We start from the raw sequence: 14,926 nt of genomic DNA, 5'->3' as shown, positions 1-14,926 counted from the left end.
TAAAGTCACTTTTTTTTACACTATCACTTAAAAAATTTACAGAAAACCCACATTTTTAAAGTGTACAATTCAGTGGTTCTTAGTACCTTCAAAGGTATGTGTAATTAGCACTATGATCTAATTCCAAACATTTTCATCACTTCACAAAGAAACCCACTACCCATTAGCAGCCATTCCCCTTCTCCCTTAGCTCCTGGCAACTATTAATCTACTTTGTCTCCATGGATTTATCTATTCTGTACATTTTAAATAAATGGGATACTATGATATGTGACCATTTGTGTCTAGCTTCTTTCACTTAGCATGCTTTCATGGTTCATCTTTGTTGTAGCATGTATCAGTGTCCCATTACTTACTACGGCTGAATAATAGTCTATCATATAGATACTCCACATTTTATCTGCATTTTAACTTTATTCCTAGGTGTTTTATAAGTGAAACTGTTTTTTTTTTTTTTTTTTAAAGACTTATTTATCTTAAGGGGGGAGAGGGAAGGAAGGGGGAAGGCAGAGGGGGGGAGAGAGAGAGAGAGTGAGAGAGTACAAAGTTGGGTAGGGGCAGAGGGAGAGAATGAGAATCCTCCAGCAGACTCCCTGCTGAGCAAGGAGCCTTAAGTGGCACTTGATTCCAGGACCCTGGAAATCAAGAGTTGGATGCTCAACTGACTGAGCCACCCAGGTACCCCTTCTTAATTTCACTTTCAAGTAGTTCAGTGTTGGTACATAGAAATACAGCTGTTTCTTGCACAGTGGTTTTCTGTCCTGCAAACTTGCTGAACTTGTTTATTAACTCTAATAGTTTTGTTGTTGTTGCTGGATTTTCTAATATTGTCTATATATGAGATCATGACATCTGCAAATAGAGATAGTTTTCCTTCATTGTCTTAAATCTGGAAGCCTTTTATTTCTTTTTCTTGCCTAACTGCCCTGTTTAAAAACTCCAGTGTGATGTTGAATACAGGTGATAAGAGTAGACACCCTTGTCTTGTTTATGATCTTAGAGGGAAAGACGTAATGGTGTTGGTTTCGAGAAGTGTTTTTCTGTGTCTATTGAGATGATTGTGTCATTTATGTCCTTTACTCTATTAATACAGTGCTTACTTTGATTAGTTTTCTAATGCTGAACCAACCATTCATTTCTTGGATTAATTTCACTTGGTTATGGTATACAGTCCTTTTTTAAATTCTGGTATATAATGTTTTTTATCATTCTGTCTCCAGTTTGCAATTTTGTTGAGGATTTTTACATCTCTAAGGATGTAAGGAATATTGGTTTGTTGTTTTCTCCTTCTATTATGTCTTTGTCTGGTTTGATAAAAGAACAATATTGTCCTCCTAGAATGAGTTGGGAAGTGTTCTTCATGCCTATTCCTTTTTTGGGAAGTCTATGAATGACTGGTGTTAATTCTTTAAGTGTTTGGTAGACCGTACCAATGAAACCATCTGGTCCTGGGCTCTTACCCTTGTGAAATGTTTTATCAATTCAGTCTCTTTAATTGTTATAGGTCTATACGGATTTTCAATTTCTTTTTGAGTCAGTTTCAATAGTTTATGTCTTTCTAGAAATTCATCAACAATGATATATACAATATATACTATATCATATATAATCTATAGAACATATACATTATAAAATGTACTTTGTCTTTAGTAACAATTTTTATCTTAGTTTTCTTTGTATGTTATCAGTATAGTCACTCCAGGTGTTTCCTGATTACTGCCTGCATAGTATATTCTTTCCAACCTTTTAGTTTTAATCTTTGTTGAAAAGTAAACCACTGTCTTTGAATCTAAAATGTGTCTGTCATAGACAGCACATAGTTGGATCCTGTTTTTTTTTAAAGACTTATTTGAAAGAGAGGGAGAGCACGTGCATGCACGTGCAAGGTGGGTAGGGGGGGGAGGTAGAGGGAGACTCAAACAGACTCCCCAGGGAGCACAGAGCCCGACATAGGGTTCGATCTCACGATCCTGAGATTGTGACCTGAGCCAAAAACCAAGAGTCAGATGATCAACTGACTGAGCCACCCAGATGCACCCTGGATCCTGTTTTTTTTTTTTTTTTTTTAAATCTACCCTGTTAATATCTTTTAATTGGAGTGCTTAATTCATTTACATTTAATGTAGTTATTGAAAAGGTAAGATCTGTGTCATCTATTTTGCTACTTGTTTTCTTCATGTCTTGTATCTTTTCTGTTCCTTCATTCCTCCATTTCTACATTCTTTTGTTAAACAGATAATTTCTAGTGTACCATTTTAACTCCCTTGTTTATTATATATATTTTCAGCTATTTATCTTGGTGGTTGCCTCTGGATTATAATTAACATAATGTTCTACTTTGGATTATACCATCTTAATTTCATTGGTATATAAAACTCTGTGCCCTCTTACCTGCCTTGTGATACTATTGTCACATAAATTACATCTTTATAAAATGTGTGCCCATCAGCACAGATTTAAATTATTGCTTTATTCAGCTGTCTTTTGAATCAGACAGGAGAAAAAAGCAGTTACAAGCAAAAAATACACTTATACTGTATTACATTTATCTATGTAGTTAGCTTTAACAACACTATTTCTTCACATGGATTTAGGATTTAGGTCTACAGTCTTTTTATTTTAGCCTGAAGGATTCCCTTCAGTATTTCTTGCAGGACAGAGATCTACTAGAGATGAACGTCCTCAGCTTTTATTTACTTGGGAATGTCTTGATTTGTCGTTTCTGAAGGATAGTTTTGCTCCTGGATATAGAATCCTTGGTTAATAACTTTTTTTCTTTCAGAACTTTGAGTATGTCATCCTACTGTCTTCTGGCTTCCATGGATTTTGATGAGAAATCACTGTTAATATTATTGAAGATTCCCTGTATGTAATGAATCATTTCTCTCTACTATCAAGATTCAATATTTGTCTTTTGACAGTTGGATTATGGTATGTGTATGGTATGGATCTCTTCAAATTTATTCTACTTGGAGTGCATCACTAAGCTTCTCAGATGTGTACAATGTTTTTCCATCACATTTTGAAAGTTTTCAGTCATTATTTACTCAATCTTTCTGGCACTTCCTAGCTCTCCTGTCATTCCGTGACTTCATTATGTATATGCTATACACTTGATGATATCCCCACAAGCTTTTGAGGCTCTTAATTTTTCTTCATTCTTTTTTCCCCCCCCCTGTTCTTCATCTGGATAATCTCAAGAGATGTATCTTCAAGTTTGCTGATTTTTTTCTTCTGCTAGCTCATAGCTGTTGTTGAGTTTGTCTAGAGCACTTCTGCTTTTTAGTTACTGTATTTTTCAACTCCAGAGTTTCTATTTGGTTCTTCTTTATAATAGAAATCTCTTTACTGGTATTCTCTACCTGCTGAGATATTGTTCCTTTATTTTTCCTTTCATTATTTAGTTATTTGAGCATATTTAAAGTATCTGATTTAATGTCTTGGTTTAGTAAATCCAATGTTCTGCTTCCTTAGGGACAGTTTCTATTGACTGCTTTCCCCGTTCCGTGTATAGGCCGCATTTTCTTGTTTTAGGTCAAAACAGAGAGCTTTGCAAATGGGTTCTTAAAGAACCACCAGACAGGTCAAATTATGACAATTCTCTGGGAAAGACACTCTGAAAGTTCTATTCGCATCTTGCTCTCTGGTGGCTGTGAGGTTACTGATTTTCACCGTAAATGTGGACTATTTCTCAAGACTAATGTGATGCTGGAGAGCAGAGGATGGGACTTAAGCAAGTTAATACTCCAAAAACTCCCTCTTATGAAGATTTAGCCTTTTTTTTTTTTTTTTGAATAAACTTTCTAAAGTGCTGCAAGCCTTTGGTTAAATTCCAGAGTTCTGAACAACTTCATTTTGACAATTTTGGCTACTTTTCTCTCTTTATAGAGGAGAGAAGTCTTTTGGATCACTTGTGATTCTAAGATTCTATGAGTCTAAATTTTTAGCAAACATAAATTGTATTCTACACCATACTTCTCATAACTGGAATAACAGTAATACCTAATTTATACCATACTGAAAACTACAGTGTTCTATATATGTAATGAATCTTGATTTCAAAAGCCTCTTTCTTCAACAAAATTAAATTTATAAGAATATTTTATAAAACCTATGATTTATTTCCATGCTTTCCCAAATAACTTATTTATACTTTTCTCAGTGATGTGGGTTATCATTAAGAACACCAATAAGAGGGATGGTCTTTAGAATACTAGTTTACAAAGTTTGGTCCCCAGAGCAGCACTATCAGTATCTCATGAAAACTTGTTAGAAATATAGAATTTTAGATCCTACCCAAGTCATACTGAATTGAAAACTTCAGGGATGGGGTCTAAGAATCTGTTTTTTAACAAGGCCTTGAAGTGATCCTGAGTCAAGATGAAGACTGAAAACAGCTAAATTTTGTCTAATGAGGTACTTAGTTTGTTCCTGACTAACAGGCTTTTTAGTTTTGAGTATCTTTTTTCATGTTTTCCTCCAGAGGTTTTTCCTACTGCTCTCAGGTTACTTCCCTGGAGAAGTTTAGTAACCATTAAAATGTTAAGGCTATTGATGCATATAGACTAACATAAGGCTATATGTAACTTACACTCACATTAGGGTGAGCAAGTGGCCTGGACTGTCTGGGATTTTCAGTTTTAAAATCAAGACTAAAAGGCATTTCCAGACATGGGGCTTTCAGTGCTAAAGCTGGGAAAGTTCTGGGTGAACGAGTTTGCGCTGGTCAGTCTACCATACTGTAGCAGTATGTCAGTGACCCATATAAAATTGTCCCACATGGACAATTTAAAAAAACATCTATTTTTGCTTTGAATATTTTGCACCTAACTCTAAGCCAACTGAAAATTTATTTTGACACAAAGTGTGAAGTAAGGCTCTAAGCTAATTTTATTCCCCCAAACAACTAGCTAATTAGTCTAACATTTATTTTTAACAAATTCATTCCTTTCCACCAATTTGTCCTTATCACACTATAACTTATTTAAAAAATTTAAATTACAGTATAAAATTACAAGGAGTAAAATGTAAAAATTTGAACAGTTCAGTTGAAAGAATTTTCAACACCTGTATACACACATGAAACCACAAATGCAAACAAAATATATATATTTTCCATCATCCAACTCAGAAATTTCCATCATACCTCTTTATAATCAGTATAATCACCAGCAACCACTGACTTCTCTCACTAGAAATTATTGTCTACTCATGAGTATCATGTAACTGGAATCTTACTGTGTGTTTTTGTGGTGTTTTTACTCAATGTGATGTTCTTTAGTGTAATCTATATTGTTGTGTTTCAGTAGTTTGTTATTTACTGGTAAGTAGTGTTATATTGTATAAATGTACTCCAACTTATTTAGCTATTTGACTACTGATGGACACTTGAGTCATTTCCAGATCTAAATTATTATTAATAAAGCTGTTATGAACATTTCTGTTAAGTGTTTCTGTAGACATGATTTCTTGGGTAAAATCTGGGTGATAAGGTTAGTTGTATGTTTAATTTCTCAAAAACTTCCCCCAAAATTCTTGCAGTGACTGTACAATATGCCCAACAGTAATGAACAAGAGTTACCAGTGCACTACATCCTCACCAATGTATGTCAACATTTTTTTTTTTTTAGCCATTCAACTGGGTGAGATATGGGATATATGCTGGCCCTCCACAGTTAAAAATCCACATATAACTTTTGACTCTCCAAAATCTTTTTTTTTTAAGATTTTATTTATTTGACAGGGAGAGACACAGCGAGAGAGGGAATACAAGCAGGGGGAGAGGGAGAGGGAGAAGCAGGCTTCCCGCCGAGCAGGGAGCACGATGTGGGGTCTCGATCCCAGGACCCTGGGATCATGACCCGAGCCGAAGGCAGACGCTTAACGACTGAGCCACCCAGGCGCCCCTCCAAAATCTTAATAATAGCCTACTGTTGACTAGAAGTCTTACCAATTGTATATATATTATATACTTTATTCTTACAATAAACTACAGAAAATGTTATTAAGAAAATCATGGGGGGGGGGGCGCCTGGGTCAGCTTAGTCAGTTAAGTGTCCGACTCTTGATTTCAGCTCAGGTTGAGCCCCCCCATCCCATCAGGCTCCCTGCTCAGTGGGAAGTCTGATTGTCTCCCTCTCCCTCTGCTCCTCCCCTTACTCATGTGCTTTCTCTCTCTCTCAAATAATAAATCTTAAAAAGAAAATCATAAGGGAAATATATTTAGCATACTAGACTGTATTTATCCAAAAAATCTGCACATAAGTGGACGCATGCAGTTCAACTCCGTGTTGTTCAAGGATCACCTGTATCTCCTTTTATTTAGGCATAATTTACCCTCAATAAATTCATCTTTTTAGCTTATAGTTAAAGAGTTTGACAACTGTATATGTTGTGTAAACACTGTCACAATCAAGATACAGAAAAGTTAAATCACTCCCACCTAAATTCCTACAAACCCCTTTACTCACTGTGTTTTTCTGCACTGCCCTGATGCCTCATGTTAAGCACCCTTTCATGTGTTTATAAGCCATTCATATATCTTGTTTTGTGAAATATCTATTTAATTCTTCTGCTCATTTTAAAAACTGGGTTACTTGGGGTGCCTGGGTGGCTCAGTCAGTTAAGCATCTGCCCCTTCGGCTCAGGTAATGATCCCAGGTCCTGGGATCGAGCCCCACATCAGGCTCCTTGCTCAGTGGGGAGCCTGCTTCTCCTTTCCCTCTGCCTGCCTCTCTGTCTACTCGAGCTTTCTCTGTCAAATAAATAAATGAAATCTTTAAAAAAAACTGGTTTACTCATCTTTTTATTGTTAATTTGTGGGAGATGTTTATGTATTCTGGATGCAAGTCTTTTGTCAGATACAGGCAGTAAGAATATTTTTTCCTACTCTGTTGCTTGCCCATTTGGTTTATTTATTTATTTATTTGTTTGTTTGATGTAGTGTTCCATGACCCTCCAATGTAGTTAACCTTATTTTTGGTGTGTGTGTGTATATATATATATATATGGGCCAATTTGGTTTTTTAATGCACCCTTTTTATGGTTAGTATTTTATGTATCTTGTCCGAGAGACTGTTGTCTACTGCAGGGTTGCAAAGATATCTTCCTATGTTTTCTTCTAGGAGGATTATGATTTGGGCTTTACATTTAGATTTATAATTCATGTAGAATTAATTTTTACATTTGGACTAAGATGGGGTTGAAGTTCATGTTTTTCCATATAGATATTTAGTTGTTTCAGCATCATTTATTTAAAAAGATTTTCTTTTCAGGGCGTTTGGGTGGCTCAGTTAGGCATCTGACTCCTGATTTTGGCTCAGGTCATGATCTGGGGGCTGTAAGATCAGCCCTGCAGTGGGCTCTGTGCTCAGCGAGGAGTCTGTTTGACATTCTCCCCCTCCCCCTGTGCTTTCTCTAAATAAGTGTTAAAACAAAACAAAAAAAGACTTTCATCACTGAACTTAGCCCCTTAGTCCTATTTAAGAAATCTTAATCTAATCCAAGTTCACTAAGATTTTCTTGTATGTTTTCTCCTAGAAATTTAGTTGTTTTTTTTTTTTTTAAGATTTTATTTATTTATTTGAGACACAGAGATAGAGAGAGAGAGAGAGAGAGAGAGCGCAGGAGCAGGGAGAGAGGCAGAGGGAGAGGGAGAAGCAGGCTTCCCCAGGAGCCCGATGTGGGGCGGATCATGACCTGAGCCAAAGGCAGACGCTTAACCATCTGAGCCACCCAGGCGCCCCTAGAAATTTAGTTCTATCATCCATTTCAAATTAATTTTTGTAGATGGTGAGTGATAAAGACACAAATTTCTTTTTTCTTTTGTCTACTTATTCTATCAATTATGGAAGAAGGTGTTTAAATCCCCAACTTGATTGTAGATTTTTCCATTTCTTTCCTTAGTTCTGGCAATTTTTGCTTCATGTATTTTGAAAGAATTATTAGGCAAATGCACACTGAACACTGTTATGTCTTCATGATTAAATAATGTTTTTCATCATTATAAAAAAATCTATCAATACTACTATTTGTCTTGAAGTCTATTTTGCCTCACAGGAGTATGTCACACCATCTTTCATATTTTGTTTATACAGTTTACTTTCTTCTACTCTTTTACTTAGAACATAGGAGTCTTTATATATTTAAAGTGAATTTCTGGTGAAGAGTATATATTTGGGTCTTGGTTTTTGTTTTTGAACCAAGCTGATAATTTCTGCATCTTAAGAGTGTTAACTGCAGTGTAGATACTAACAGAGTTGGATTTCAATCTCACATCTTCATATTGCTTTTTACTTCCTCTTTTTCTCCCTCCTTTTCTGCCTTTGTTTGTAAGAAGCACATATTTTTTTCATATTTCACTTTATTCCCTGTATTGAATTTTTAAAACTACAGCTCTTGGGAGTATTTCTAGGGCTTCGTCCAGAAATAATGACATGTAAATATAAGATCTCACAGTCCACTTTCAAATAATTTTATATCACTTCACAAACTATGAGAAACACTAGTATAATCCCATTTTCCCTGTCAATTTGTGCTCTAGTGCCCTTTTATTTTACTTCTATATGTCAATAACCCCTAGTATATAATGCAATTATTTTTGTTTTAAATAGCTAATAGTCTTAGCAAATATATACAATTATTTTTTTAAAAATTAAAAAATGTGTATTTTATATTTATCCAGGTACCCCTTCTGTTGTTCTTAATTTCCTTCTGCAGATCTAGGGTTTCATCTGGTATAATTTCTCCTTAACCAGAACAATTTCTTCTAGTATTTCTTATAGGTTTGCAAGGGACAAATTCTCTAAGCTGCTTGTCTGTTTGAAAATGTCTTTATTTCAACTTCATTTCTCTTAAATAATTTCACTGGATATAGGATTCTAGATTTACAGTTTTTTCCTTAAGCACTTTAAAGGTATCTTTCAGTTGGCTTTGCCTTCTAATATTTCTATCGAGAAGTCAGTTGTCATTTGTATTGTTCCTACATAGGTAATGTATTGTTTCTAAGACTGCTTTTAACAAGTGCTCTTTAGTGTAGCTTTCTAGTATATCTAGGTCTTGTTTTCTGAGCTTCACAGACCTGTGGGTTGGTATTTTTCATCAGTTTTAGAAAATAGTCATTATGTTTTCAGAGATTCTGTCTCTTCTTTATTAGATTGATGCTGTTCCATAGATCTTGGATGCTCTGTGGTCTTTTTCTTCCCAAATTCTACACACTGCCCCTTATGTTTCAGGTTGGAAACTTTGTCTGTCTTAGGCTCAAGTTCACGGATTCCTTCCTTTGTTGAGTCCAGTGTGCTATTAAGTCTTTTAAATATAAAATTTTCATTTGTGACAGTTTTTTTTAATTTCTAGCCATTCCATGGGATCCTTTTTTGTAGTATTGATGTGTCTAAATTCTCCAATCTTTTCATCCATATTTTCTACCTTTACTCCTACATTTAGTATTTATCATCATCACCTCATCCTCATCATGATTTTATCATACTTATTTTCAAGTCCGTGTTTGGTAAATTCAACATCTGAGCCTTCTCTTGATTTAATTCTATTGACTGCTTTCTGTCTTGACAACTAGTTTTCTTTTCTTCCTCTTTTTGCATGTTTTGTAATTTTTAATTGTAAAATAGACAATTTCAGATAAAATAACAATAGAGGCTGAAACAAGTACTATTTAATCCCAGAATAGGGAACAACCCTTGTGTTGGGCCACAAGAGTGGGGGGAACTATAACTACATTTTATTGCAGTTTTAATTAAGTTTAGCTTCAGATGTTTTGAGAGCAGGATTAAGACGTTTTCCCCTGAGGGATGTAAGGTGGAAGTATTAGCACTAGATCCTGGAGACTACCAGGATCACTTAGCGTTTTATAGCAGAACTACTGACTGTTAAAACTGTCTGCTTTATAAACCTGCTGCCAGTTTTAAGTTCTCTTTGTTCTCAAGATCTGTCCCAGGCTTGCCGTGTCTTGGAGATATCACTCTGTCCACACAGTCTCAGAGGGCTTTTTCTGAACTCTCTTATCTCCCCCCAACCCTTATATCTTAACAGCTCAAGTACAGAGTTCCCAGGGCTGGTTTTCACAGATCTTCTGCCCAAGGTCCCCTATTTTTATTGAGCAGGTACCTTGTATGATTCAGGAATGATTTTTTTCTCAGTTCTCTTCTGTTGGTTCCCAAACTTTGGTTTATTGCATGTGAGCACTCAGTCAAGACCAATGGGAAAGAGTTGACAGGTGTTAAGACTTGCTCTGTGGCTTCCTAGAATTTTTATTAGTTTTTCTAGTCCAGTGATGCCATTACATGTTAGGTAAAGTTTTGGCTGGTTTCCACCATCCCCATCTATTCTTTCTCTTTCTCCCATCACTCTATCAAGTACTACTGAAAACAAACTCACAATGTAAAATTTAGAATAAAACAATTCATCACAGGTCACATGCATTAGTTACCTATAAGCTTCAGAAAATAGAACTATTACTTATAGCACTTAAGATAAAATAGTTAAAGGAAAAAATCTAAAAGAATATTAGAAACTATAAATAACAAAGAATCCACAAAAACCACCAAGACAGACTGGAAAAAAAAAAACACAAAGAATTTCTAGAAAGCAAAGGGTACTCTGAAATTAAAAAAATAGTTTTCACTTAAAGAGATGAAGAAAATTTATGAACTAGAAAACAGATATGACTGAAATTAAGTACAAGGAGAGTTGATAAATATGAAATTGGGGTTAAAAGACATGCAGAACAGAAAGATAATATCCTCTCAAAGGAACTGAAGGAGGACAGAATCCACACAATGTGGGAAAGGCAAAATTTGAAAAAAATACTGGCTAAGATTCCAGAATTGATTAAAGACAGGACTCCTCTGATCCAGGAAGCAGAATGAATCCCAAAAAGAATAAATAAAATGCTAGATATAAACACATTTTAGTTAAACTGTAGTATACCAAAAAAAGTAAGAGACTTTAAAAAGCAGTCAGTGAAAAAAAAGAACAAACCAAATCACTTGCAAACAAGATACAGTGCAGATCTTTGTAAACAGCAACAGAAGAAGCCAGATAGCATAAAACAGTTATCTTCAAAGTACTGACAGACAACAGCTGTCAACCTAGCACTTTAGACTGAATTATATTTACAAGTGAGGGTGAAATAAAGATAATTTGATGAAGCAAGTATCAAGCCAAAAAGAGCCATATGAATATCAGGCAACATAGCTTCTAGGGTAAAAACCATTATTATAAAGAGGATTATTACATAATGATAAAAAATTTCAACTCACCAGGAAGGAATAATGATTCTAAACTTAGATGCATCTAATAACATAGTTTCAAAGATATAAAAATTAAATACCACTGCAAGGACAAACTGCTAAACCCACCATCACATTCAGAAGCTTAAAAAGTTTTTTTTAATAATACATCAGACAACAGGTTAAAGTATAAAGATCTGCACTACACAAATAACAAGGTTAGTAAACATACAGATAACCTCACAGTCAACAAATAGAGAATACATGCTTTCTTCAAGCACATTTATAAAGACTGACCCGCTTACAGGTTAAGTCAAATATCAAAAGAAAATCTATCCTACAGAACATGTTCTCTGACAACACTGCAATCCTACAATTAAGTTGCAAAATGGTAAGAAAATAACCAAAATATCTCCCATAACTTTAGGATGTAAAAAACAAAACTTTTAATAATAGGTCAGGTCATAGTTATAATAATAAAAACATAATTTGATTAACATATCCTACCGATATAATACGATCTCCTTTTCTGAGCTCTCCACTAAGATCAGCAGGTCCTCCAGCCAAGATAAAGGAAATAAATATTCCTTCTCCATCTTCACCTCCTACAATGTTGAAACCCAGGCCTGTTGAGCCACGATGAAGAACAACTTTTCTAGGTTCCCTAAAAAATTAGAAAAATATTGAACACCTTAGAAATTTTATATAGAACTTGACATTGTATCAGTGAGAATGCTCTACTGATAACTCTTATATTATCAAACTATAAAGAAAGCTAGATGAAAATTAAAAAGGTTTTCAAGGCAGAGTAGAGAGATTCTAAGAGGCTTAGAAATTAAAAGGAAAAATTCTAATTTTAAATAAAAGCTAAAAATCCTTGTTAAAAACCAATGATTTTTGTTAAAAAACAAACATGAAACTAAAACAAAAAGGAGAAAAAATTGTGGTAATTAAAAAAAATGACATAAAGAACCTACTCAAGAAATATATACCCTTATGAAAAGCTGATGTTGTACACATATTACCTATGAAGCAGTCACTGCCCTTACTTCCTAGATGTTGTAAAGGCAGATAAACCTTTGTCTTAGAAAAGGTAGGCCCTTTTTCCAGTCTCAAAAGGATGAATCATGACTAACCTAAGTCAGTCATAGCAATCTCATTCCTCTTTGCTAAGTTGAGGCTAAGACCCTATTTTGGCCTCTGAGAAATAAAGGTAAATTTTATTGTCATTTCCCAAGGAAAGATAGACCGTAACAAAAACAAAGCACATTTTGTTCCCTTCCCCACCCAAAATCCACCCCCACACAAAAAATGAACAATAAAATCCCATTACTGATTTAGACATATTCTAACCATGAAGGTAAGACCAGAAGAATCCCAGAGACACCATGGACCTAAGGGTTGCTACATAATTGCTGGAACTGCCCATCTCTAAACTTTCTATATAATTATTTTTTACTTAAGTCACAAACTTCCATCTCTCTCTCTGCTGTTCACCCATTCTAAGATGAGCCTTCTCCCCGTCCCCTTTTTTAAATTTTTTATTGTTATGTTAATCACCATACATCACTACTTCTTGATGTAGTGTTCCATGATTCATTATTTGTGCATAACACCCAGTGCTCCACGCAGAACGTGCCCTCTTTAATACCCATCACCAGGCTAACCCATCCCCCCACACCCTCCCCTCTAGAACCCTCAGTTTGTTTTTCAGAGTCCATCATCTCATCCCCTATTTTTTAAAATCTCTGAAATCAGAATACAACTTACCACTACTAGTGTTTCCCATTTGCTGCCAGTTATAAATGGTTGTGTGAATAGCATTTATAGTAAGACCATGAAAATTCCAGCAGCAGGTATGATGAGATACAGAATATTAGAATGTATCATATTTGGTAAATATTTTTAAAAAATTTAACTGGATTTTTTAGAACATTTCAAAAAGTTATTGGTAACAAAAGGCTTAACAAAAGTAATTTTTTAAAAGATTTTATTTATTAGAGAGAGAGAAAGAGAGAGCGCACGCGCACGCGTGCACAAGCAGGGGGAGCAGAGGGGATAGGGAAAAGCAGACTCCCCGCTGAGCAGGGAGACCAATGTGGACGGGGCTCAATCCCAGGACTTTTGGGTCATGACCTGAGCCGAAGGCAGACGCTTAACCATCTGAGCCACCCAGGCGCCCCAGAGGTAAATATTTTTAAAAAATGAATTTTAGGGATCCTTCCATATAATGTGGAATTAATCTTAAGTATTTGCTAAAAACTTAAACTGGCATTTTCTAGTCACACATAGGTTTTCATCATTAATCAGCTTTGCCAGTTCACTTACAGGGTTAACAAAATTATACTTTCTTATCAAAAAGAGCAAAACCAAATAATTGTTTAGAAAATATTAAACACATATACACATATATAAAAAGAAATGGAATAATAAATCCAAATTCAGGAAAACAGTTCACTTGGTGAGGCAGTGTAGGAGAGGCAGGAGAGGATCAGGGCACAAAACAGGTTTCACTATATTGATATTTTATTTCACTGTTAGATGATGGACTCACAGTTTAGAGTTTCTACGACTTTAAAACATATATGGAGGAGGTGGGAGGGCGGATGGGTTAAATGGGTGACGGGTATTAAGGATGGCACTTGTGATGAGCCCTGGGTGTTGTATGTAAGTGATGAATCACTAAATTCTACACCTGAAACTAGTATTACACTGTGTGCTAATTGGAATTTAAATAAAAACTTGAAAAGAAAAAAATATATTTGTATGAAGCAAAAAGCCACACATATATATGAATTAGTTTTATATAAATATAAATTTTATATAATAATTTAAAATATTCTGCTAAAATCCAGCAGTATTTCAGAGGAAAATAAATTCTGATTTTTTCAAATAACATAAGCACATGAAAAGATGTTCATTATTAGTCATTAGAGAAATGCATGAAAATCACGAGATACATCCCACTTACTATAATGGCTATAAAACAAAACGGAAGAGAAAAAACAAGTATTGGTTGAGGTTGTGGAGAAACGGGAACCCTCATATATTGATGGTGGGAATGTAAAATGATGTGGGTGCTATAAAAAACAAATGGTTCCTCATAAACGTAAACATACAATGACTGTGTGACTCAGCAATTCCACTCCTCAGAATGTATTCAAAGGAAGTGAAAACAAGGATGCAAGCAAATACATGCAAGCCAATGTTTATCAGAGCATTATTCTCAATACTCAAAAGGTGGAAATAACCCAAGTGTCCATCAACAGATGAATGGATAAATAAAATGTGGTATATACACATAATGGAATATTTTCAGCTTACATAAGGAATGAAGACTTTTTTTTTTTTAAAGATTTTATTTATTTATTTGACAGAGAGACAGAGAGAGAGCACACAAGCAGGGGGAGCGGCAGGCAGAGGTAGAGGGAGAAGCAGGCTCCCTGCTAAGCAGAGAGCCTGATGTAGGGCTCCATCCCAGGACTCTGGGATCATAACCTGGGTCAAAGACAGACGCTTAACTGACTGAGCCACCCAGGCACCGCAGGAATGAAGTTTTGATACATGCTACAACATGGATGAATCTTGAAAACACTATGCTAAACGAAAGAAGTCAGACACAAAAGAGTTGAAAGATTATATGAACAATCTAGGATAGGCAAATGTATAGGACACAAAGT

The 14,926-nt window shown here is 35.1% G+C and overlaps 1 protein-coding gene across 11 annotated transcripts in view; it reads right to left on the bottom strand.

Moving 5' to 3' along the window:
* Positions 1–14,926, bottom strand: part of DLG1 (discs large MAGUK scaffold protein 1) — a 257,181-nt gene that overhangs the window by 61,618 nt on the left and 180,637 nt on the right. For all 11 annotated transcript variants that reach the window (XM_027583079.1, XM_027583081.1, XM_027583082.2 and 8 more), the window contains one exon: positions 11,754–11,910. In XM_027583079.1, coding sequence (XP_027438880.1) covers positions 11,754–11,910 — 157 coding nt within the window. The remainder of the gene's footprint in view (positions 1–11,753; positions 11,911–14,926) is intronic.

Source organism: Zalophus californianus, chromosome 1 (genome assembly GCF_009762305.2).
Source record: "Zalophus californianus isolate mZalCal1 chromosome 1, mZalCal1.pri.v2, whole genome shotgun sequence".
Classification (NCBI taxonomy): Eukaryota; Metazoa; Chordata; class Mammalia; order Carnivora; family Otariidae; genus Zalophus; species Zalophus californianus.
The sequence above is the reverse complement of the archived record's forward strand: the minus strand, read 5'-3'. Positions and strand labels throughout refer to the sequence as shown.